This window comes from Brachyhypopomus gauderio, unplaced genomic scaffold, assembly GCF_052324685.1.
Source record: "Brachyhypopomus gauderio isolate BG-103 unplaced genomic scaffold, BGAUD_0.2 sc64, whole genome shotgun sequence".
Classification (NCBI taxonomy): Eukaryota; Metazoa; Chordata; class Actinopteri; order Gymnotiformes; family Hypopomidae; genus Brachyhypopomus; species Brachyhypopomus gauderio.
Genome location: NW_027506885.1, coordinates 1,218,577 through 1,241,407, shown reverse-complemented (window position 1 = coordinate 1,241,407; position 22,831 = coordinate 1,218,577). Strand labels below are relative to the sequence as shown.

At 42.8% G+C, this 22,831-nt stretch overlaps 2 protein-coding genes and 1 long non-coding RNA gene across 10 annotated transcripts in view; 2 read left to right on the top strand and 1 right to left on the bottom strand.

The window, feature by feature from the left end:
- Positions 1–1,385: 1,385 nt before the first annotated feature.
- On the top strand, positions 1,386–10,838 carry cplx4a (complexin 4a). 8 transcript variants are annotated; one of them, XM_076988898.1, is made up of 8 exons: positions 1,386–1,710; positions 2,256–2,301; positions 2,472–2,645; positions 3,369–3,448; positions 3,850–3,963; positions 6,490–6,677; positions 8,303–8,390; positions 9,660–10,838. In XM_076988898.1, the coding sequence occupies exons 3-8, from the start codon at positions 2,534–2,536 to the stop codon at positions 9,885–9,887; spliced, it is 810 nt and encodes a 269-aa protein (XP_076845013.1). In that variant the 5' UTR covers positions 1,386–1,710; positions 2,256–2,301; positions 2,472–2,533; the 3' UTR covers positions 9,888–10,838. The 8 variants fall into 8 exon arrangements, 7 of the variants coding, with proteins under 7 accessions (XP_076845013.1, XP_076845009.1, XP_076845014.1 ...); XM_076988894.1 differs by having other exon boundaries at positions 3,369–3,452; positions 3,845–3,963; XM_076988899.1 differs by having other exon boundaries at positions 3,369–3,483.
- Positions 10,839–14,596: 3,758 nt separating this feature from the next.
- Positions 14,597–17,014, top strand: rx3 (retinal homeobox gene 3). Its single transcript, XM_076988880.1, has 3 exons — positions 14,597–15,190; positions 15,357–15,586; positions 16,340–17,014. Exons 1-3 carry the CDS (start codon positions 14,959–14,961, stop codon positions 16,775–16,777), a joined length of 900 nt encoding a protein of 299 aa, XP_076844995.1. The 5' UTR covers positions 14,597–14,958; the 3' UTR covers positions 16,778–17,014.
- Positions 17,015–19,073: 2,059 nt separating this feature from the next.
- LOC143490217 (uncharacterized) overlaps positions 19,074–22,831 on the bottom strand; it is a 4,424-nt gene continuing 666 nt past the window's right edge. Inside the window, exons 2-3 of the long non-coding RNA XR_013124894.1 lie at positions 21,381–21,607; positions 19,074–19,973 (exon numbers count right to left, since the gene is read on the bottom strand). This is a non-coding gene — a long non-coding RNA (uncharacterized LOC143490217). The remainder of the gene's footprint in view (positions 19,974–21,380; positions 21,608–22,831) is intronic.

The following is a 22,831-nucleotide window of genomic DNA, read 5'->3' as shown; positions in this document are numbered from 1 at the left end:
TCCTCTGTGTGTGTGTACAACCCCTGGCAAAAAGTATGGAATCTCCAGTGTGGGATGAACACTCATTCAGACATTTTATTCTGTAGAACAAACTCGGATAAAAAACATGATACAATAATAAGGTCATTCCAAAGTGCAACTTGTTGGCTTTCAGAAACACTAAAAGAAAAAAAAAACATTTTGGAAACAAGGTAAATGTTGGTTGTATTGAGCAAGCACAGGGAAAAAAATATGGAATCATGGAAAAACAGAAACAAAAGAACATTCAAAATACATCCCTAGTATTTATTTGCACCACCTTTGGCTTTTATAACAGCTTGCAGTTTCTGAGGCATGGACTTGAGTGACTAACATCATCAATTTAATGCTCTCTTTGATAGCAGTTGCCAGATCAGCTTTGCAGGTCGGTGTCTTCTTGTGGACCTTTTTTTTTTTTTTATTGGGTTGAGATCTGAACTATTTCAGGCCATGACATCAACTGAATGTGTCTTTCTCCAAGGAATGCCTTCACTGTTTTTGCCCTATGGCACGATGCATTGCCATCTTGGAAATTTATTTCATCATCTCCAAACATCTGTCCAATTGAAGGGATGATAAAACTGTCCATAATGTCAATGTAAACTTGTGCACACACAAGAATTAACCACAGTCGTCTCTCCAGTGCCTTTACCTGACATGCAGCCCCATATCATCAAGGACTGTGGAAGTTTGGTTGTTTTCTTCAGTCCTCTTTATCTCACAGGATCGGCACCAAACAAAAGTTCCAGCATCATCACCTTGTTCAATGCAGATTGTTGACTCATCACTGAAGATAACTTTCATCCAGTCATCCACGGTTTTTCAAGACAAATGGCCTTAAGTTCTTCGTCTTGACGCTTTGAGGTCTTTCTTGGTCTACCAGTACGCTTGGCTTTAACAACCATCCCATGCTGTTTATATTTGGTCCATATCTTGGATACAGCTGACTGTGAACAGCCCACATCTTTAGCAACCATGCGTGAAGAGCTACCTTCTTCAAGACGTTTCACAATCCTCTCTTTTGTTTCAAGAGACATTTCTCTTGTTGGAGTGATGGTTCTCGCTACTCCACTTCATCCAGCAGCCCACCATGGTGTCATGATTCCAGGTGTTTTTAACTGCAGATCTAGTCTGAGGCAGGTGTCCAAATGGTAATTGACTGGGTGTATCCTTATTTTCTACCTCCAATTTGAGTGATTCCATGTTTTTTCCCTCAGAATTGAGTGATTTTCACATTTTTTCCCTGTGCTTGCTCAATAAAAGTAACATTTACTTTGTTTCCACAATGTTTTTTTTTTCTTTTAGTGTTTCTGAAACATGTTGCTTCATGTTTTTGATATGAGTTTGTTCTACAGAATAAAGTGTCTGAATGAGGGCTCGTCACAGACTGGTGATTTCTTACTTTTTGCCACGGGTTGTAGCTGCAGGTGTGCTGATGGGGAACGAACCTGCCGCGGGTTTTGATTGGTTTAAATTCTGAGCTCGCGTTGGCGGAGCGCGTCGTTTGTTTTAGTTACGGTTTCCAGTCTCGTGTGCGGCTCGGCGGCACGAGGCGTGTTTAGTTGTGGTTGTTTATGTCTACGAATGTTTGTTGCTTGGCAACTTGCCGACTATCTGGAAATATCGGAGCACGGTGGTGTAGTGAACCGGAAGGACAGAAACTAAACGGGATGGTTGAGAATCTATTCCGGGGTATGCACAGAGTAATACTGAAAGATGAGTGATGTTGGAGTGGGAGTGATGTGGGAGTAACATGTCTTTGGTGTTTTACCTCACAAATCACAGACATTACATAACTACCGTTTTTGAGAAATGGCTTCCTTACCAAAGTATTTGACAGCAATAGTCAATGAAACATATTAACAGTCACGTCTGATCATGTCTGATTACATGTGATTGCACCTTGCTCGGACACACCAAAGTGTGGGTTTAAGACTTTGGCTTGTTTCCATGACAACACAGCCTCATACCTAGCAGCAGTAATGAGTAACAGTTGTGTTTTAAAGACAACGTCTGCATTAATGACAGCGTTCTTCGCAGTGAAACCACAATTTGAAGGTTGTGTATTTAATTTTATAATGCATTGGTTATCATTTTTGTCCCATGCGAATCCTGATTAAAGGGGTTTTCCTTGCTGAACCTAAATGTGTTTTCAGAATTGATCACCCCTAGTTCTTTGTATGTGAATTTGCGTGTTCTGTGTAGTATTGAAGATACTTTATTGCCTCTGTTGCAAGATGTTTGCTGGACACTGAAGATGGATATTCCTTAATCCAAATATAGGTGAAACTTATACATATTTTATGTTTAATATAGCTTGTTTATAAATAAGTATTCTATCCTTAGTTTAAAATATTGCTAAATGTATTCATATTAAAAACCATGGCTGACCATTGTTAATATTTCTAAAATTAATCTTCTTTTCTAAAAATATTCTTCTTTTAAATGAGCAGGAAATGGAAGATACAGACCACAGCGTTTGAGTTAAAGTTCCAGCAGTGAAGCGCTTCAGCCCATGCCGGGGCAGAAAGGGGCAAACATGCCGGGGCAGATTCCCCCGCAACACAGAGCCGGGTGTACTGGGCTGTTGGGTTCTGCCCCGAGGACACGTGCCCACACATCCCCAGGTGAGGTGAGCGCTGTAGGCCAGCTCTGCTTCTCCAAGACTGCTGAAGCCATTTTGCTGATGCATCCACGAGTTAAGGCAGTGTCCCCATTCTGAGGTTTACACCAGACACCCAGCTGAGTGACCAGTGAGAGTTTGTAGGCACCACATTCAGGGCAGCTTTGCCCACATGCTGATATTTACTAATCCTGAATGAAAGTGAATAGGGGCTGGCTAGCAATGCATAGACCCAAAAGCTCTTGCTGCCAGCTTATCTCCACTAGGGGCAGTGCAGTCTCAGAGGCGTCATTGTGTTTCAGATTACCTTTAAAGGATTAGAAAACATTCACTTCCTTCACTCTCAGTCCCCCACCAGCACGCAGCACGGGATTGCCCTAATTGTTGAAAGGACAGGGAAACGCTCACACCAGGGGCCTTCTGGACTTACACAGGGCAAATCTCGATTAACCTGAGTGGTGTCTGGGCAATGTAGGGAATTATTTATATGTGAAATCTAGGGACTTATGTTTTATAATTGTTGCATGCATAGTTCTGATTTCTGGGAAACTGCTGTGGTTGGCCAGGTTGTTCATTTTCTTGTTCTTCCTTTGGGAGCAGTTGGTTGTATGGGAACGCAAAAGTTATTTAGCATCTGAATCAGATAATCATCTTGCAGGCTGTTGTTCTAGGCGACATTTTCTATTGCTTTCATGGACTATGTTTTTTCCACTGCATGTTTCCTCAGATGAGCTAAATGTTTGCACTCAAAGCACGGTGGACAAAAGGTGTGGGGTCACAGGAGCAGCGTGGGGTCACAGGAGCAGCGTGGGTAACCACCTGACCTTCCTACGACTGCACTGGTACCCGTGCAATCGTCACAGTATGGTCTGAAATCGATGGTGATAGAAGTTCTGACCTTTAGACTTTGGATAGTTTGACTTTTAACATTAAAATATATGTTCTAGTAATTATTGGAAGATGAAACCAAATAAATTAGCAAATAAAATTGTAAGAGTTTATTTTGTTTCTTTAAAATCCTTTTGAGATAAGAGAAGTGTGACGTTGTGATGGATCAGAGATCATGGGTCAGCTTCATAATCCATTCCCCCCACACACACACACACTCTCACTTTCCTCTTTGAAAACACAATGATCTCTTCTGCTTTTCCCTGCCTTCTCCTTCTCCATCCCTCTCCATCACTCTCTCCCTCTCTCTACCAGAGCAGAATCGCTCTTGTCACACATCCTCCATCCAGTCCCATCCCCACCTGCCCACACCCAGACATCAAGGGCAGGTCTTCAGGTCCTTCAGCAGGTCTTCTGCCTCTACCACTTGTGGGGTAAGTGTGTCCTGCTTAGAGAGACCACACCCACCCTGCCTGCTAAAAGGAACAGACAGTGAGGAAATTAGATGATGGACAAGTTTTCCCACAATTCCCTTCTTCATCCACCTTCCATTCATCACTGTTGTGTCAGTTTGTGGTTTTGTTACAGCTGTCTTACAAAAGAGCAGTAGACCATGGTAACACAATAGCCTCCCTGTAGACTTTTTAGTAGCTTCCGTGTCTTAACCTCACACTGACAACCACAGGCCACGTTTTAACGATAACCAAGCTCTAACGAGAGCTTCCCAGTACATCCAGCACGTGACTCGCTTTTTCAACCAGTATACAAAACATCCAACCAGACAGAAACGGGCAAAAGGCAACCGCATGTTTAATTAAACCAGGTTTCCCGTAACTGTGACAACAATGTTATTCTGTCAGATGCCTCAGTATGGTTTAAGACATTTACCTCCAGGCCCATGTGTGAAATATTGCTATTCTGCTCCAAACGGGAGCCAATCTCTAGACAACAGTACAGGAAGAGCAAAGAAAGACTAGCATTTCATCCAATCTATTATGTGGTAAATAGTGATTATAGGCCTCTTATAGGCCTCAGCATTCAAATGGTTGGTTACTAGTGTGGGTGTTATTTTGTTGTTTGTTTAAAGGGAGTGTAAAGGGAGTTCTGTGGGATGTGTGGTTTTAATGTATATAAAGGTATTCTTGTGTGTGTGTGTGTGTGTGTGTGTGTGTGTGTGTGATGGTGTTAATGTATATAAAGGCGTTCTGTTTTGTGTGTGTGATGGTGTTAATATATGTAACGGTGTTCTGTGGGTTGGTGAATTTTTTTGCGAGGAGGTGATGTGGGATGCAATGATGCAGGTTTTGGAAGATTATGACAATGCAAATTGTATCATATCGTATCACATCGTAACGTATTGTATCGTATCACATTGTATCATATTGCATCACATTGTATCATATCGTATCACATCGTAAGGTATTGTATCACACCATATCGTATCGTATCACATTGTATCGTATCACACCGTATCGTATCACATTGTATCATATCGCATCACATTGTATCATATCGTATCACATCATAACGTATCGTATCACACTATATCGTGTCGTATCACAATGTATCGTATCGCATCACATTGTATCATATCCTTTTATATCTTATCATATCATACTGTCCTGTGCTGTTTGGTGCAGTACCAGTGGCTGGAGCAGAAATGTCTCCTTAGTGGCATCTTCATTGTTCACTCCTGTTTTACGGATCACTTTGAGTTGCACACTAGTCTGTGCATAGCAGTGTGGCATTTATCTGCCAAGCTCTGGACTGGTCATTTCTGGTCCATTTCTCACTACAGAAACACTACTGTTTCATATGTAGTGGGGCAGTCATGGCCTGGTGGTAGGGAACAGGTGTTGTGACCAGAGGGTCGTGGGTTCGATTCCCAGACCTAAGGCCATGACTGAGGTGCCCTTGAGCAAGGCACCTAACCCCAACTGCTCCCTGGGCGCCGGGCTAGGGCTGCCCTCCGCTCTGGGCACGTGTGATCCACAGCCCCCTAGTAATCACTAGTGTGTGTGTGTGTGTGTGTTCTAACTGCACAGATGGGTTAAAAGCGGAGGACAAATTTCGATTGCGGTGTGAAAATCACAATTGACAAAATATGGCACATTTCATATGTGGTTCAGCACTCCCAGTTTGAGATGTGCTGTGTTCCCAGTCTGTTCCAGGCTGCAGGTGTTGGGTTGGTGTCCATCTTCCACCTGGTGAACAGGTGCCTTTGTCTGCTTCTCTTTCCTCTGATTTGAGCTGTATATGTGTGTTGAAGGTCTGGTAGATATGTGTCTGGTCTGTATTGGCTGGTCCCGTTGTGAAATACTGCAGTTTGTGTCAGTAATGTCAGTACTGTCTGACGCAACATAGCCAAAAGATGCACTGATCTACAAACATGCACATTTGTGGTGACGTTAGTGGTCTGTAGTTAACCAGTAAAGAGTTGCGGTGCTAGATTAAGGGAACAAGGATGAGAAAAAACAAGCCATCTGCCCCTGAACAGAATTGAGCTACAGCTTAATCCAGATTACTGCTTTCTCGCTGTGTGTGTGTGTGTGTGTGTGTGTGTGTGTGTGTGTGTGTGTGTGTGTGTGTGCGTGTGTGTGCGTGTGTGTGTGTGTGTGTGTGTGTGTGTGTGTGTGTGTGTGTGTGTGCGTGTGTGTGTGTGTGTGCGTGTGTGTGCGTGCGTGTGCGTGCGTGTGTGTGTGTGTGTGTGTGTGTGTGTGTGCGTGTGTGCGTGTGTGTGTGTGTGTGCGTGCGTGTGTGTGTGTGTGTGTGTGTGTGCGTGTGTGTGTGTGTGTGCGTGTGTGTGTGTGTGTGTGTGTGTGTGTGCGTGTGTGTGCGTTTGTCAGACGGTGGTGGGTTTGTAAGGCTCCGTACTCGCCGCACTATTACCACCGTGAACTTTGACAAGACAACAAAAAAAAAACGAAAGCCTCAAGATTTTTACACACCTTTACATTCAGGCAGACACGCCGGTGGGACCACAAATGGCCTTTTTCATTAAGAGCATGATGGGGAACCCTCTGAAAGGGATGGGTCTGGGTGGGGGGGAGGAGAAGGCAGAGCTGGAGACCCCCAAAGACCCGGCCGCGGCTGCAGGCATGACCAGGGAGGAGTATGAGGACTACCAGAAACAGCTGGTGGAGGAGAAGTAAGTAAATCTAAACGTCACCCTGTCCCACGGGCTGGGGGGGTTCCCCTCTTCTCCGTTCCTCTGACCTTCACAAACTTCAAAACATGTACCAGCAGCCATAGGGCATTTCTCCGTCTTTTTTTTTTTTATTGTTTAGATTGATATTATGGGGTTTGGTCTTTGTTTTGCTTTGGATTCTGTTGTTAACAGTTGAAGCTGTCATGCCTTATAACTGAAAATAGAGAAAGCTTAAATCTGTGATCTGAGTGTTGTCCAGAGCACAAAGCCCCATTACATAATCCCGTCTGTCTTCTGTAATCTCTCACTCTGCTGATGCCATCAGACGTCCCCGGCGGCTCTGTAGATTAAACATTTTACCACCTGACCCTTTCATTGATAACGTCTTATCAATAACTGGTGGTGATTGATGTTCAGCCGTGGACTCCCCAGGTCAAAACCTCACACGTGTGACGTGTCCATGACCAGGAGGTTTGAATGACCTCCAGGGACACGTCACACGTGTGAGGTTTTGAGCTGAGTTCAATTGAGTGAATTAAAGATTTAAATTCTCTCATATTTCAAATCACCTTGAACTGAGTGTAGTACGTGTCAACCTGTCATTGATGTGTCATTTTAAGAATGACAGTTAAGGAAATTATTATTTGCATAACTGATACATGGGATTTCGGATAAATATGGTAGTCTACGCTGAACTGATCAAAGCAGTTTGCTATGCCGTGGATTTTTCCACTGTCCAAACACACGATGCTCACGACAATGATAATCGTTTCATAACGATTATGAAACAAATAACACAGGTATGCTCCTAATAATAATTTATTCTTATGTAGCTCTTTTCTAAAAATCAGACACTTTGATTCATTGATTCATATCATATCTATATCATCAGTACATACAACAGCAAAAAATGACCATGATAAAAAAATTACCATCATAACGACAACGACGGACTGAATTGGTACAATGCAGTATCCGACTGTGTTTTGACCTACATAACACATCTCTTCAAAAAATATATTTTTTAATCCTCGGTTTCTCGATCTTTTGTCGATGTGAAAGAGTTTAAACCTTCTGTCCATGATCCGTAAACCTCGCACGAGACTCACGCTCGCGCTCATTAACTCCACTAGTTCGTGTCTTAATTCTTCACAACACCGGCACTGTTCCACAATAATCATTGAGCCCAACCTACACGTTATCCATCACATCTGAAATTAGATTTGTTGAAATACATGTGTATATTGGAAGCAATGCTACACTTTAAAACAGGAAAAACCGAACCTTTTAGCCATCGGCCTTCTAGCAGTACCACTGCGGTCCACTAGGGGAGCTCGCAGGTACTGGCAGGTAGTGGCAGGAATACATCTAAGAGAACCTTTCACTGAAAATGTCTAGTTTCTGGAAGTAAGAGCAACAGACGAATAACATTTGAGTGACAAGCCCAGTAACATTTGCTGTTTTTGCCTAGCACCATTACACTGGCATACCTGGCAAATTCCTTAAACTAGCTTCCATTAGCACTTGCTAACATGCCTACACCTGCATATGTACAGAGACTGTACAGTGGGGTGAGATATTGAACGGTTTAACTGAGCCTGCGTGATTCATCTCTGATCCCTCAGGATGCAGAGAGACGCAGATTTCCTGCACAAGAAGGCAGAGCGGGCCACCCTGAGAGTGTGTCTTCGGGAGAAGTACAGACTTCCAAAGGTGAGACGTTCCATGACCCAAAACATCTGCGATCAAAACTCACACTTCACCTTCTCCAAATCAGTCGCAATGGAATCTGGTATAGAATGTCATCACCGTATGTGTGTAATGGTTTTTAACCATCTAGAGCTCAACGCCTGGCACTGACCCATAAAAGCAAATGAATTTTTGGTGTACATGTGTCGATGCATGCTGCCTTGTCAGGTGGTTCTTTGAAAGCCTGTTTGGCACGATCATACCACTCGTGTTGGTTTAAACGCTCTGTACCTTGTGTCCCAAAGGCCCAGTCTGCCGATTGTACAAGCTTGTTTACTCCACAGTGCTGAGTATGAAGACTGGAACTCATGTGTGTGTGTTAGTGTGTGTCTCGTTTTGCACAGATACATCCTTGCACAGACACGTGCAGGGCCGGAGTGGGCTACTTTTTCAGCCCGGGAGCTTCATGCCCAAATCCGGCCCAAAATTATTTTTTCCTCCCAATCGGCCCAAATTAGAGACTGACATGAGCCGGCCCATCGGGAATCCTCCCGAATCTCCCGATTAGCCACTCCGGCTCTGGACACGTGTGTGTGTGTGTGTGTTTGTGTGTTTGGCTGTGCCCTCTGTCTACTACAGCACAGCTCTTTGGTTCCATGCTGACATCTTCTTGATAATTGTTGGTTTAAAGAAATAACAAAACTATCTCAAAATGGCTGACATAAAAACAACGGGAGGGGAATCGGTAGTGAACCTCTTCGTGGTGGAGAGGCCCGTCTTTCAAGACACGATCTTGAAAAAAAAAAAACAAAGAGAAGTCTGCCTTTGTTTATATTTCTCACTGCGTTACTGCATTCATTTAAATCTAAATACTCCGTTCAGAACTCAATCCTGGCTTGTGGTTTGAATAGGGTGATATCTAGCCCAAGGGCTGTCAAACAAATGCAAAGTCAATCGGATTATGTAAATAATCGGTGTGTTATGCTGTGTGCTGAGGAGAAGCGTGTCTGAGCTGGGGGTTGTATGTGGACCGTGAGGAGATGGTGAGGTGAGAATTTGACCTGCAGGGGAATATGGAACTAAAGCTTCTGCTGCTCAATCGTTTACTTGTTTGCTGGATGTGAGAATCTTTAGTGTTTTTGTAAACCCCATGCACAAAATATAAAAGTGTAGCAGCTCTCAGTTGTCCTGAACCCTCGTGAAGTGGGTTTACTGTCTACACAGGTGACACTGTTACCAGAGTTTCCATTCTAAGCTTGTGTGTGTGTGTGTGTGTGTGTGTGTGTGTGTTAGAGTGAGCAAGATGAGAACATGATCCAGATGGCCGGTGATGATGTGGACGTCCCAGAGGAGCTTCTGAAGATGGTGGACGAAGATGCCACAGAAGAAGAGGAGAAGGACTCCATCCTGGGTCACATCCAGAACCTGCAGAACATAGACATGGAGCAGATGAGGGAGAGAGCCTCCGCCACCCTCACCGAGATGAAGAATAAAGCAGAGGAGAGATGTACAGTCATGTAGCAATGAGGACACACACATACACTCATACATACACACACACGCACTCATACATACACACACTCATACACACGCACACACACACACACATACACACACACTCATACACACACTCATACATATACACATGCACATAATCGTACACGCACTCACACATGCACTCACACACACACGCACACAGCAACGCTATACTGACTGATCGAAATCAAACAACAACTGGAAGGCTTCAAGTAAAGCCTAACACAGTTCTTAAAAGAGCTGTAGTGTTCTGGTTATCCAAACACCTGCTTCAGGTCATGAAGAGCTGAATCATTCGTTCAAGAGTGTAGTTTTAAATCAGTGTACAGATGCCACAACCCTCCATGGTGGCAGACACACATCACAGGCAGAGTTCTACTGTACCATCTTCTGTTCACGCACTGAGGGGTTCAGACTAACCCTGCTCCTGGCTCCGCCCCCTGTGTGCCCCTGTGAACGTCTGTCCTCTTCCTCCGCTGAGTTGGAGAGGTTACTCTCCCCTGTCAGCTCCCAGATCAGCTCCAGGCCTGCACTGGGTACATGTGGCTAAAGCAGCCTTACAGCACCAACCCAGACTGTGTGTCTAATGGATTAATCCATGTCACCACCCCCGACTATGTGTCTAATGGACTAATCCATGTCACCACCCCCGACTATGTGTCTAATGGACTAATCCACACCGCTGGCACTACCTACTACAAATGTTTTCTGAGTTTGTCTGGAAGCAATGGCTGACCTCTTTGAAATTCTTTTATTACTGGTTTAAAAATTTTTTGTTTGTTGATGGTTATTAATTAGGTCATAAGTTCCTTAACAATGAAGAAGAATGGTAACAGTGCCCTGTGTGAGCATTTATGCCAAATTATAAATCAGGACTAATAAGAGCCCTTGTTGAAGTTTATTTAAAAAGCCTATTAAAAACATCTCGTAAACAGCTACAGTGTATCTCGTACACAGCTACAGTGAACCTCATAAACAGCTAGTGTATCTCATATACAGCTACAGTGTATCATATATAGCTACAGTGTATCTCATATACAGCTACAGTGTATCATATATAGCTACAATATATCTCATACACAGCTACAGTGTATCATATACAGCTACACTGGACTTTGTACACAGCTACAGTGTATCTCATAAACACCTACAGTGTATCTCATACACAGCTACAGTGTATCTCATATACAGCTACAGTGGACCTCATACACAGCTACAGTGCTGACTGATGAATAAGGAATATTATGATCTGGCAAGCAATGCATCACTTTTGCCTATTTTTTATGATAAACTTTCTGGGGACGAGTCTTTTACTGTCGTTATTACTCCCATTCTAACTTCATTTAGTACTCCACTCAGGGAGTACTCCTGTTAATATTCCCATGATTGCTCCATTTATTATTTATTTCTCCATTTTCTACTCCCATTATAACTCGATTCATTATTAACTACTCCTTTTGTTACACTTAATTACTATTAGTACTCCTATTATTACTCCCAAGAATACTGCAATTATAACTTATGATAATAGTCCCATTATTACTCCTGATAATACCCCCATTATGTCTATCAATACTACAACTGTTAATTCTATTAATACTCCCATGATTGCTCCAGTTATTACTCTGCTTTATGGTGGTGTGTTTGGAGTCAGTCATCTCCTCGTCTCTCTGCTGGAGTTTGAAGAAACGTTGGCCCAGTCTATGTCTCCCTGTTCACTCGGTGTCTTTCCTGGGTTTGCGCTCATATAACCACCAGCTCCCTCCACAGAGATGCCCCATGTGGTCATTGTACACTGTGTAGTGAGAAGAAATTATTACTGGCCATGATCAATATATTTTCAAGCATTTCCACATAGTTGGTATATGACCCAGGTGGTGATGAGAACGTTATACTTCTGAAAAGAGAGCAGCACATTCATCACAACATGTGTGTAATGTTGCACTGGTTGTTAAAATTGTGCATTTGGTAAGCACTGCACATTTATGTGAGACAAGATAGCTGCATCAAGCATAAACTCTAAGACAGTTGACATGTTTAATAAAACTGATTATTCATAAACTCTATAAGATCTTGACATGTTTAACTAATAAAACAGATTGTTCATAAACTCTGTTATACTTTGACATATTTAACCAATAAAACGGATTATTCATAAATTGGGACTCATAGATTTGTTAATCAAATGTAAGGTCCTGAAATCATTGAATGAAAATATCTCAAATTTGACAATTTAGAATTTTGTGAAACTTCAACTAAATTTAAACACATTCATTTCCGAAGCAATAGTAAAGAAGTTATACACAACATATTCAATTCTGAAAAGTTTCAATAACTTCTACAATGATTTTGAAAGATTCCAAAATTTTATTCAGTTTAATTTATTTTAAAATTCACTAACTTTGCTGAAGTTAAATCTCAACAAACTAAAACGTTTTAGTTTAAAAAATTTTCTTCCTCCCAAATAAATTACATTGTCTAATATACGATAAATCTGATAATTAAGCAACTATTTTAAAATGACCCAAAACAGATTACCTCATATTACCTTATATTACTTTATATTCGGTGTGAAGTATCTGATTTGCAACACTGCACGTTCAAATAAGAAAAGGTATTTACTTCCATTGCAGATTAAGATGTTGTAGGGCTTGATTGAATGGAGACAGTTGTCTGTGTGGAGAACTTCGTGTCAGACCGCAGTCAGATCGCTCATGGTTCTGTGTTCAAGAGATTAAGAGCTAATAGGATCAGCAGCGCAGAGATCGTCGTCCCATCAAGATGTCTGTGTCAGACTCTGGACCACATAGCACGACCTGTCGGGTCTGCTGCTGAAAACGTGAGTTCTAGTCACTCTTGAATTACATAATCATTCATCGCTTTAAAAAGACGGCTTATTTTAGGCATTTAGAAAAAACAAAAAATATGAAACTATATTGATAGCCATATTTAGTAAAGTTATGCAAAAGCTTGAAATCGTAGTTTGAGAAGCCAGAATTTTTTTAGAAGCATTCGTTTGAATTAAAATGAGTTAAAATTAGACTGATCTAGAATGGAGTTTCCATAATTATCAGTGTAGTGTAAAAAACTAAAAAGTTGTTAATTATGCTACCCCTCATAATAATGTATTATTATTATTATTATTATTATTATTATTATTATTCATTAAACAATGTGTTATACAATAGGCTATACACACACGTTTGTGTGTTGTGCGTTATGACTACAGTAGGCCTATATTGTAATGGCAATTGCAAAAAAAATAGTGCGATTGCTTTGCGTAATAAAACATTGTCAACGGCGTCCGGCTTGTTTCAAGGGCATCATTCTCTCAGTTGTCTTCTAATTTCATGGTGTTCATAAAATTATAATCGTATCAGATAATCTGTTCTTTCTGCTTTTGTGTGTATTTTCCTTTCTCTGGTGAGAGGGTGTGAATGAAAGCGTATAGGGGCTAATGTCCTATTATCTGTAGTAATAACACAACATTCAAATAGTGTTAAATAAAGGTGTTTTTGTGTTTAAAAGGGAGAAAACCGTAATCCCCTTAAACAGTGTGTGGGCTGCGGATTAACAAACTGTTGTCAGTCTTTGTTAAGGGCTAATTACACGTATCCATTCTGTAATGAGGAAGTTCTTCCAACGACCTGCCCCTGAATGCTTGCAGGACCGACCCGCCTCTCCAGATCATGGTCCATGTAGTTCGGCAGGAAACCGCCTGCACTGGCTGTGAAGGAGTCCATAATTCCAGATTAGTACCTTTTAATTAGGCGTGCTTTTATCAACCTTTACAATATCCGCCAGGTCTCTGAACAAAAAACTGAAACGCTGACTCGAACAATAGACATTCATTTGACAGTTTTCCGTATTGGAATACGTTATAAAAAGTTAGTATTAAATATATACACTTATTACCCTTGGCGTATCTTCTTCAGGGCAGGTCGTATGGCAACACTGCCTTTACTGTTTGTGCATTAATGCGACACATTATTTTCATTTCTGCTTTAACGCCGTATGCCACAATTTATTTACAAATAATGTTTTTGAAGATCCATTTTATAATGCGCCCCCTGCCTAAGATTTTACGACTATCGTTTAATTTAATTAACTCAAACTCTAATCTTACTGGACGGGTCATCTGTGGGAGAAAAGTGGACCAAGATCTGTGTGTGTCCGTGTGTGAAATGACGGGTAGGGTGGTGTCTGGTTGGGTGGTGTCTGGTTGGGGTAGGGTGGTGTCTGGTTGGTGCTTTGGGAGGAGAACAACGCTGAACCCCCAAATCTGGAGAAGCTGACGTTTGTCTGGTGCGCGGGGCTGAGGGTGGAGGTGAGGGTGGGTGGGTGAGTGGGTGGAGGTGAGGGTGGGTGAGTGGGTGGAGGTGAGGGTGGGTGTAAGGGTGGGTGTAAGGGTGGGTGTAAGGGTGGGTGTGAGGGTGGGTGAGTGGATGGGTGTGAGGGTGCGTGAGGGTGGGTGTGAGGGTGGGTGTAAGGGTGGGTGGGTGTAAGGGTGGGTGTGAGGGTGGGGGTGAGGGTGAGTGTAAGGGTGGGTGTAAGGGTGGATGTGGGTGTGAGGGGGTGGGTGTGGATGTGGGTGTGAGGGTGGGTGTAAGGGTGGGTGTGAGGGTGGGTGTAAGGGTGATAAAAGGCTCCATTCCGAGGAGAGCCCAGTAAAGCCACAGGGAGTCAGTCGTACACCGACACCGCGCAAAGCAGCTCGACTGGAGTAACGTCCACTAAAGTCATCTGTCCTTACTCGCGGATACTCGCGGATACTCGCGGAGCCTCTTGTCCTTCGAGAAGTTGATCTTCACCTGGCGGGAATATTCAGGATCAATACCACACGGGAAACGCATTCCGGGTTCAGCTGGACGCATCACATTTGGCTCAAGGCTCATTTCAATGTAACAGACAGATTGACTCGATCCTTGGCAGAGTTGGGTATCTGTCACTAACGAAGACGTCTGTCTGTCTCCTATCTGTCTGTCTGTCTCCTATCTGTCTGTCTCCAACTCTCTGCGGCGTTTCGTTAATTCATTTATTCCTCCTAAAAACCTGGATGCGTCTTCTGGGATCGCAGCCCGAGAAGATGGACGAGCGCGTGCCCCCACCTGCGCGCGTGCTCCGGGGCCCGGTGCACCAGGCCAGAATCCACAGCATCGAGGCGATTTTGGGTTTTAAAGACGACGGCGTGATCCGTCCGTTCGCCTTTAACGGGAAGTCCATCCAGGGCGCTGCGAGCGGCACCGTGTCCTGTATGAAGAAGGACACACACTCAGAAAGTTTGGAAAGTAAGTGACCGGACCTAAAACTACGCCGTAATAGTGTTGTGTCTAAGTGAATGTGCTCGCTTCTTTACTAACTTCAACACAATGATCAATTCCCTTTAATGCAAATTCATTACACGTTAAACGCGCGCGAGCCCGCTGGTCCACGTTGTCCCTTACCTGTGCACAGGTGTATGCTGCGACACGCGCTCCGGTGCCACCGACCCCGAGTTACCGGACAGCGATGGCAAATTTTCAGATGATGAAAGTCAGAAGAAGAAGCACCGGCGGAACCGGACCACCTTCACGACCTTTCAGCTGCACGAGCTGGAGAGAGCCTTCGAGAAGTCGCACTATCCGGACGTGTACAGCAGAGAGGAGCTCGCGCTGAAGGTCAACTTACCTGAAGTGCGCGTGCAGGTCAGCAGGCATATGTGTTGTAGCGTAAAATCTATTACGTCTAGAATTACAAAATATAAGATTATTTAGCCTAAATTTAATTGTCCTACACTCGCTATTAAGTTAAAGTTATCTAAAGTTGGTTTTTAGTAGAAGGTTGCATGAGGTTATTAAATATATATATATATATAATTTAGCAATTAGCAAATGGGAATTATGATTTTTTAAATCAATTAACTTGAAATCAAATAACCAAAATGTTATTATTTTATTTTTAGTACACACTTCAGCATTACAAAATGACAATGAAACATTTATATTTGTCAAGCTTACTTTCTTGGAAGTTGGATTGACAATTATTTCTACTATATTTAAACTGTTAAAATGTTTTAATAAATAACCAATAAATGTGACCTATATATATAGTTCTTAAGAATTACTTCAGTAATAGAAAAATGATTTTTATTTAGTGGTCTATTAATTATAGATTCAGAATGCATTTTTACAGTACGTCTAAACCTCTAGAATAATGAGGTTGACGCAGTGTGTCAGGTTGTTGTTCACAAATGTAGCTTGTATGCTATTATAAATAACAATGACTGTTCCTGTGGTAAACCACATTCATTCAGATAAAAGAAATTAGAGTCTTGTTGTCATTTTCTTTGTTTCCATATACTCACTACAACTGCGTGAGTCTGATTAGGTACTTATGTATTAGTCGATTCTCAAACATCGTGTCATGTTCACGTGAACCTTTGAACTGCTCCGTTCCAGGTCTGGTTCCAGAACCGCCGTGCCAAGTGGCGACGTCAGGAGAAGCTGGACATGAGCTCCATCAAGCTCCAGGACTCCTGCGTGCCGCCGTTTCCCCGTGCGGTTGCTCCCACGCTGGGCAGTGCCCTCCCCCTGGAGCCCTGGCTGACCTGCACCTCGCCTCTGCAGTCCCTGCCAGGGTTCATGGGCTCTCAGGCAGGTCTGCCCCCCAGCTACACGCCTCCACCCTTCCTGGGGCCTCCGGCACTGAGCCACGGGCTGCCCTACCTGGGTTCGTCCGTAGGTCCCCCCGCACCACCTCCCCAACCTCCACACTACCAGTGCTTGGGCTTCGTGGACAAGCTCTCCGCTGAGGACTCTGACCCACGCAACTCCAGCATTGCATCCCTGAGGCTTAAGGCCCGCGAACACATCCAGTCCATAGGGAAGACGTGGTAGAGGTAGACAGAGACAGGCTCCTCCCATCCACCAGGAGACAGCCAATGGGGACGAGGCCATCAGGTCCAAACCAAGCATTTCTCGTCGGGAGGCTACACAGACGCCACCAAGCTAGGGCTCCACACCTGGGCTTGGAGGACTGCTCTGTTTGGATAACACAAAGAGAGAGAGAGAAAGAGAGAGAGGGAAAGAGAAAGAGGGAGAGACAACCAAGTTTGAAGTCTTTATTGCACGTTATTGTCTTTATCCTACTGGAGTGCATTTAGACAATACAACTGAGATGTTTTAAACATTTTTGCATTTATTCTTTATTATAAAGGATCTTATTGATCTGTTAGAGCAGAAATGTTCTTATCAGTGCTTATGTGGTTCAGGCTGTTCCCCTGATTCCACTGGCTACCCCAGTGCCCCCAGCATCTGACTTCTGACTCTCATGAGTTCCAAAACATTCAGTCACTTTGTTCCAGAACGTTTGGTCTTCCACTCAGTGTTCCAGAACATCAGGTCTCTCACTCTGTTCCAGAATGTTTGGTCTCTCACTCAGTGTTCCAGAACGTTTGGTCTCTCACTCTGTTCCAGAATGTTTGGTCTCTCACTCAGTGTTCCAGAATGTTTGGTCTCCCACTCTGTTCCAGAATGTTTGATCTCTCACTCAGTGTTCCAGAACGTTTGGTCTTCCACTCTGTTCCAGAATGTTTGGTCTCTCACTCTGTTCCAGAACGTTTGGTCTCTCACTCAGTGTTCCAGAACGTTTGGTCTCTCACTCAGTGTTCCAGAATGTTTGGTCTTCCACTCTGTTCCAGAATGTTTGGTCTTCCACTCTGTGTTCCACAACATTTTCACTCAGCATTTGATAGAATTATGTAAAGTAAATTTAAAAAGTAAGTTATTCTTTTCCACCTGCCCAATGTGTTAGAATGGCTTTATTCCATGGTATTTGTTTTAGATACTATAATTGGTGTATATATACAGATACCAATACTGTATATGCACTGCTATCTGTTCTGTGCCTATTTACAGATGAATTTTGGATTTTGTAAGGATCAGCCTAAAAAAGTTTAATTAAAAAGCATTTCACTCAATCTGACTGTAAATTAAATTAATTAGTTGTCACTGTTTTACATGGTAATATAAATTACATTTGTTTGTTTGTGTTTGTCATCCTACATGTCTGTCTGATTGTCTCTCTGTTTGTTAGTTTTTTTTATTCTAAAGCATAATTTTAGAATACTTTATTTGATATGTCCATCTGTATTATTGTAATAAAAGGACAGTAAACAGTAAGATGCATTATAAAGACATACAGTATCTACTAACAAATACTCAAAGTGAGAACACACTTAATGAATTACTCAGTTCATTTTGTAGGCCTCTGTAACTTACAGAAAGCATTTACATCTTTTAAATTTTCACCTGGTTCATATCTCATAGGTTGTGGAGTTTTAGCAGGCATTACACTATTAATGTCGCCCTCTAGTGGTCATCAATAGGAGCTATTCTAATATACAGTAGGCCTATCTTCTAATAATGACCACTAGATTACAGCAATATTTTAGTAGTAGTAGTAATGGGAACACGTGAAACTCTTAAAAGGTCTTGAGGTGATACTATGCTTCTCTCCTTTAATTTCTCATTTCTCTATTCTCATGCTCCTCTCCTCCTGAGTTATGGTGGCGGTCACTTGCGTTGGCTCATAGTTCACTGGACATTGTCCCGTTTCTTTAAAATATTGCTGTAATTACTTATATATAACAGCATGGTTATTTGTTCCAAAGGACTCTACAGAGGAACCTACTCTTGATTTCAGCAATCGCTGCTAGTAGAATCCCCCAAACCTACACGTAACCTTTTAGAAGCTTTGGTTTAGTTCAGGACCCAGTGATGTGCAGGTGTAGTGCGTCGTTATTAGACCCGGTACCGCACAAAGAGCATTTACATTTCCACTTGGCTCTTCATAACAGTAGCAGACAGCACAAACAGGGCTTCAGGTCGACAGGGCTTCAGGTCGTGTGAACAGGATGCACTTAACAACATTTAAATAAATAAATAAACGCAGTTCCGATGAACGTTAGTCACTGTGAGGCTCTTCAGGGTCTGTAATTGGGCCTTTTGTTGTGACTGGCAGCTGAGGAGAAGATACGGCTCCACACAGCCGCGGATGGGCCTGAAATTACGTGTTTTGAGTGTCCATTAGTGAACTGAAATAACCGGTCCTGTCATTCGTCAAAGTCTCATAAGTGACTGCTTCACACAAAGTGTTGAATGGACACCCGCTAATTGAAAATCGTTTTATTTGGAGTAAATGTTTTTTTTCTGGATTGTTTTGCTTAACGGCTCCAGTACCCGAACACACGCTCTGGTTTATACTGCCATCTAACGGACAAAGGTTAACACTACACCAGTCGCCGCTGCGTCTCTATGCGCCTGTCAGGTGCAAATGTCTTCCAACCTCAGACAGGACCTACTGGTCAGATCAAACATGTGTAAAATTCACGCAGGCTGCTTTCTAAAGAGGTCTGCCAAAAACTGCTCTGTCGACTAAAGAGCTGTAAGAAGCATTAGCATACAAAGCGTTTATCATCGTTCGGCTGCAGTGTTTTGTACACAGCCTTCGATTCACACTGTATTTCAGTATAACCAGGAAAAGCCTAACACGACACAAAATAATACAATTTATTTTTATTCCACTTTTAAAACTCTGTTTTTAAACATAAATCATCATTATTTACCCCAAATCGAGTAATATTTAATTAAATGTTTCCCTCGTTTGTCTTAACTCTATTAATGTATAAATTAAAACTTTTTTGCATTGGATAATGAACGAAAAATATAAAAAATGTGTATGTATTATATATATTATTCATAAATATTTAAATAATTTAAATAAGCTTTAATAAGCTTTTGTTTTTAATTTTAAAACAAAAGCTTTATTGTTTGATGAAACTTTTCAGAAAAAATAAATGTATATGTCTAAAATGAATAGCAAAGACATGGATAACTGTTGGGTATTGTGATTATTTGTAAATAGATGCAGGACACAGAAGATGTGTCATGCATATTTCTGTTTCTGACAGGCACAGCTGATGTGCACTGCGGTGCTCTGTGTCGCACTACAGCGTTCTTCATGATGACGTCCTGACATTCATCAGCTCTCTTGTCCTTCACCAGGGACAGTCAGACGCAAAAGACACACCACCTGTGTAGAGAGAAAGCACACCGGCATTGGACACTGGGCAACAGTTATCCAGAATGGTGTATAGTGAGGTCCACTGGTGACCAGAAGAGGAATCTTTAAGTCTCTGGTTCTTGGATTCTCTCCAGGTTTCTTCCTCAAGAGTGGCTTGCTCACTGAAATGTGTAACACTGCTTTGTGACAACAGCTGTTACAAATAAATTGGACTTTGATTTTGAAAGGTGACAAAGCAAGAAATTCAGACCGGCCACGTAGCCAGCTGTGTTCAGCTGCCTTCTGCCAAGGACAATAACTGGGCGTTAAACTGAAATGTTGAGAACATAATAGCTGATAGCTTGGTAATGTTTCACATCATTATTCAGCCTTCAGTACCAAGAAACCAGTGAGCTTGGAGATGAGTGTGTGAAGTGGCAGGATAATAATGATGGGATGTAGAAGGTGGATGTGGAGTGAAGGGGAGTGATAGGGAGTGATGTGGAGTGATGGGGAGTGATGTGGAATGATGGGGAGTGATGGGGAGTGATGTGGAGTGATGGGGAGTGATGGGGAGTGATGTGGAGTGATGTGGAATGATGGGGAGTGATGTGGAGTGATGGGGAGTGATGTGGAATGACGGGGAGTGACGGGGAGTGATGTGGAGTGATGGGGAGTGATGTGGAATGATGGGGAGTGATGGGGAGTGATGTGGAGTGATGTGGAGTGATGGGGAGTGATGTGGAGTGATGGGGAGTGATGTGGAATGACGGGGAGTGACGGGGAGTGATGTGGAGTGATGGGGAGTGATGTGGAATGATGGGGAGTGATGTGGAGTGATGTGGAGTGATGTGGAGTGATGGGGAGTGATGTGGAGTGATGGGGAGTTTTCAGCACAGACTGGAGTGACACAAAAAAAACTAAAAAAACAGTAACACAAAGTACACATGAACACAAGCCAAAACTATACATACTTTAGTATACATATACTGAACACTGTTTAGTATAGATCACGGGTACTCAAATAGAAATGATGACGGGCCACATTTTATTTTTTCAATCACTGACGGGGCCGGTTACGGGGGGGGGGGGGGGGGGAAGTGAACGGTGCGCGATTTCAAATAAGAGCGGATAGCGCGATTGAAAAAAAAGATTCCTAAAAAAAAACACTTTTCAAAACAGCTCGCGGGCCAGAAATAGATAGCCCGCGGGCCGGGTGTGGCCCGCGGGCCGCGATTTGAGTATGGGGGTATAGATACTCTAAACAGGGTATTTACGCATAACTTATAGTTGGGTATCTTGTTTGCATTGTTTATTTTATTTTATTCTGTTTTGGTTTGTTTTTTGTTTGTTTTACGAATCTTACTCAGAACTAAAACCCAATCGCCTGTTGACTCATAGAAAGGAAAAGAAACCCAAGCCCTCTCGTGCACACACCTGCTGGAGGTCGCGACCGCGCGTGAGCCGCTCCTCGCACAACCTGCTCTGCGCATGCGCGCCCTGGTTCGGCTCGCTCTTCCTAACGCTTCCTGTCTCGCGCTCTGGTCCAGCCAGAACCGTCGCGAGCACTCGGAGCAGTCCGGGACTCTTAGCGTTTCCGTCTGGTTGTTGGTCGCCGCCGCCATCCCGCTCATACTCTACACTCTTCTTCCCCATCAGGTGGCCTGAGGGGCGAGAGAGAGACGGTGTCAAAAACAGACTTTATCCAAACCAGCCCTCTTACAAGTAAAAACTGACCTACCTACCGACTTACTTACCATTACTTTAACTGACAAGACTACATATTGTGCAGATATAAGTAAGCTTAAAGTCTTACGATAGTCTTTGTCACATCTAACACTTCATAATTTGGGCGTTTTTACTCAAGCATCTACTCAAACATTCAGCCTAAACCGATTCTGGTTTGACAGTAATGATGTCCATAAGGCGTCTTAACGCATTTGTCCCAGCTCTATCTCAGAGTACTGGACCTGACCCTGGACAAAATCATCTGTGTCCTGCATGTCCTCACTGAGCGAGTGCAGAAATACATTGCATGAAACAAAAGCTTTGAGGTCTTCTCGCCGATAGATGGTGATTTTACTCTGATTTTAGTCTGACCAGATACAGCAAACGCCAGTGGAAACTCCACACACCTGGAGAAGACGTGCAGAAACGAAGTGATGAAGAGGGACTGGTGACAGGAAGGTTAGGGTTTGAAAAGGAAACACTATCTACCCCCCCCAATACACACACACACACACACACACACACACACACACACACACACACACACACACACAAATATACACACACACAAATATACACACACACAAATATACATACACACACACACACACACAAACACACACACACACACAAACACACACACACACACACACACACACACACACACACACACACACACTATGTTTCATTCTTAGCTAGGATGATTATATATATATATATATATATATATATATATATATATATATATATGAGAGAGAGAGAGAGAGTGTGTGTTAATCAGGTGAAGTAGCATTATTATAGCAGTAATATCTGCTATAATAATATTAAATAATTAATATCATTACCTACTACTGAAATGATGAATTGATAATTGACACGAGAATGTCATGACACTGTCAGAAACACAGTGTGTGTTTTTAAACGAGGTGTTCACGAGCCCTCTGTTCCAGCGCGAGCGCACTGCCCCACCTGACCTCCACTAAAGCACAGCACACCGAGCATTCCTGGAAACACTGGGGGCGAATTACAACGAGACCGACATATGTAACATGATTATTTCTTTATTAGTCAAATGTTGTTTGCATTAGTGAACTACTATAGACTATAGATATCACTTTAGACAACAAATATCTCACCAGTGGTCCCAGACTCTATGTGCA